Source organism: Trachymyrmex septentrionalis, unplaced genomic scaffold (genome assembly GCF_001594115.1).
Source record: "Trachymyrmex septentrionalis isolate Tsep2-gDNA-1 unplaced genomic scaffold, Tsep1.0 scaffold7, whole genome shotgun sequence".
In the NCBI taxonomy this organism is placed as follows: domain Eukaryota; kingdom Metazoa; phylum Arthropoda; class Insecta; order Hymenoptera; family Formicidae; genus Trachymyrmex; species Trachymyrmex septentrionalis.
In genome coordinates this window covers 2502619-2505525 of record NW_017305884.1, presented here as the reverse complement: position 1 = coordinate 2505525, position 2907 = coordinate 2502619, and the positions used below count along the sequence as shown (strand labels likewise).

The window sequence follows — 2907 nt, the reverse complement described above, 5'->3', positions numbered from 1 at the left end:
TAATTATATAAAAATCATAATATTGGTAATTATAAGTAAAAAATTGGTACATACATATGATGTCAAGTACAGTAGTAACTAGTACAATATAATATTGTTACATTTTCTATGCTACTTACTTCTTCGATGACTGAAGTTTTAGAGGGGAAATAAAATAGAAATACATATAACATTTCGTCAAACAACGCTTAAAATCCGGACGATACCAAAGCTCTGACATAGAATTACTGTATAATTTCACAGGATATTTGTCAATTGTTTCGTTTGGTGTTTTTAGTAGATAAGGATTGTTGGCAAGGAATATATTTGGTGATGGTAAATGAAATTCTGGTAATGGCTCGATGATTTTCCAACGTTCAATCCACTCTTTTGGTATCTCAATATCTGTATATGCCGTTTGCCACCACGGTTCAACTTTGTTTAATTCGGAACTACTAAAATTAGAAAAAATCATAATATTTGCCATCTCAGGTGCCAAATAATTCAAACATTTTTGTATAACTTGTGCATTATAATTCGAATCAAACTGGTTTATAGTTATATAAGCCTTCGGCGGATAAAAATGCATATTCATGGACAATTGTTTTACCTCAAAGATACCTATTTCGTCGTAATCAGCATATCTAAAAAAAGCTTCAAGTATACATGGTGTTCTATAAATATGTTGATGGCTTTTATCTTCAATCATCTTAAATACAAATATTTGTATCTAAAATTACTTTACCTAAAAATATTTTGTTTAATCTTAATAATGTCATTGTAAATTTCTTTCTGCTGATCTACTGTCTTTAGTAAATTGATAAAAGAAAATATTGCATCTAAAACATTTTCTAAATGTTTTCGTCCTTCAGAAGTAAGTGTCATGGTGAGCCGTAATAAGGTGTACAAAGAGTTTGGTTGAATCTCACAATAAAACATGCTATCGGTTGATGTAGGACTCCACATTTTTTTTCGTAGATAACTAATTAAAGAACCTTTTCTTTTATATCCAATAATCGACGGGATATATTGATATGAGTTACATTTATAAAAATCAGAGAATGAAGGCAAGGCCCACGTTATTTGTAGCTGTAAAAAAGAAAGTTTATTTATTTAAATTTTTATGTTATATAAACCTAGATTCTTTTATATGTGCTCAAATTTTAGTTACTCTTGTCAAATGTTCTTTTATATGTGCTCAAATTTTACTTACTCTTGTCAAATCCTCATTATCATTAACATTGTACATTTTTCGGAAAGCAGAAGTATTAAAAGGAAGATCATTTTTAAATTTGGAAAAATTATCTGGAGGCATTCTGTTATTTGGTACACGAGCAAAGGACGCTTTTACAAATTTTTCCATTGCATCCAACGATAGTCCCGACTATAAAAATATGTATCATGTTATGATTTAACTTTATTTAATAAACAAAACCATAAATCTATAAGTAATAAATAATTCTCGCGTTACAATTTGAACAAAGTTACCCGTATTGCTAGCTTCATTCTGTGAGCGCTGTAGTGGCGCTTTTTAAATGTGTCTAGCACATTGTACAATTTCTCATAATCTATACTATTCCAGAATTTTTTGAAATCGTCCACAGAAAACATGTTGGCTGGATGACCAGTTTGTGCGAAGGAGAAAAATAGTTGTTCGTATTTTGACTTGCCATTAAACACTGTGCCCATCTGAAACGCTATAATAAGCTCTATATAAGCATGGCATGTCAAGACTGCAAGTTGCGGTAACAATGTTAAGATTACAATTTATATACCATTTTTTATGGAATTTAGTTGTTCTATAAATCTATGTTTTGGCAGTATAGGATTAATAAAAAAAAGACCAAAGTTGTGGAGAGCTAAAAAGAAATTGTTTTCTTCGATATCAAAGTAATATATTGTATGCTCGTTTTCCACTGAGAAAACAGTAGTGCCATGATGATTATAAATAAAATTTTCGAAAGTAATACTTTGCTACAAATAAGATAATTAAATACTTAAATATACAAATAAATAATTTTTACGGTAAATTTATGCATTATGTTTTAGTACCTCTGAACATTTTTCGGGTATTCGAAAAAGGATATATTGAAAGGCTAAGAAATATGATATGTTCGGAAATTCTGGTTGATCGCTGAAATTTCCTACGTCCACGCATAAGTTGCACGCTGCCTGTTTAAAAAAATATAAAAGTAAATACATCACGCGCATTACACGTAGTATTAAATGGAGAATTGAATATAATTGACAGAATGACTAAACAGTTTGTAATTGTATCATACATTTTGAAATCAATTTATGGGAACTTTTCTGCAGTGCTGGAGATTAAATTTTTCAATTTCAAACTTTTAATAATACACTGCTTAAATTTTATGAAAATAGATATCTCTAATGATTTTAAAGTTTATTGTTAATATTAATTTTAAATATAAGTTTTGAATAACAGTTTTGTTAACTAAAAAAATTAGTAAGTCCTAAAATGCAAATTAAGTTGTCTTTTTTATACCTTCTTTTTTCGAGAAGTAGATGTTAAATATTTATCGGATATTAGCAAAGCTTCCAAACCGTTTGGCAATCTGATAGCTCTAAATTTTGAAGACAAAACAAACAATATTAAAATGAAAAGTCAGTAAAAATATTGTATACTTTGTTGATTATTTCAAAAATCTAAATGCATTGTAAGATTTTTTTCAAAAGATTACTATCTTATTATGTCTCACATTTATCTATTGTAATCGAAATCGTGCTTACTATTGAATATTTGCTCGCGTTTTACCTAAATTCCCTTTTGTCATTCTCCGATTTGTCGGGCTGATGCAAATGTTCAACTGGGCTCTCCGAACTATTCCAACTTTTTTTATCTGACATTATGTCACCGTACACAAAATTAGAATCAAAATTATATCGATTTGTGAAATACAATTCGGA

At 29.0% G+C, this 2907-nt stretch overlaps 1 protein-coding gene across 1 annotated transcript in view; it reads right to left on the bottom strand.

Moving 5' to 3' along the window:
- LOC108753403 (nardilysin-like) overlaps window positions 1-2847 on the bottom strand; it is a 5174-nt gene extending 2327 nt beyond the window's left edge. The window contains exons 1-8 of the mRNA XM_018494945.1: window positions 2756-2847; window positions 2486-2564; window positions 2032-2151; window positions 1755-1953; window positions 1468-1676; window positions 1193-1363; window positions 725-1068; window positions 120-623 (exon numbers count right to left, since the gene is read on the bottom strand). Of these exons, the coding sequence (XP_018350447.1) occupies window positions 120-623; window positions 725-1068; window positions 1193-1363; window positions 1468-1676; window positions 1755-1953; window positions 2032-2151; window positions 2486-2564; window positions 2756-2847 (1718 nt within the window). The remainder of the gene's footprint in view (window positions 1-119; window positions 624-724; window positions 1069-1192; window positions 1364-1467; window positions 1677-1754; window positions 1954-2031; window positions 2152-2485; window positions 2565-2755) is intronic.
- Window positions 2848-2907: the final 60 nt, after the last annotated feature.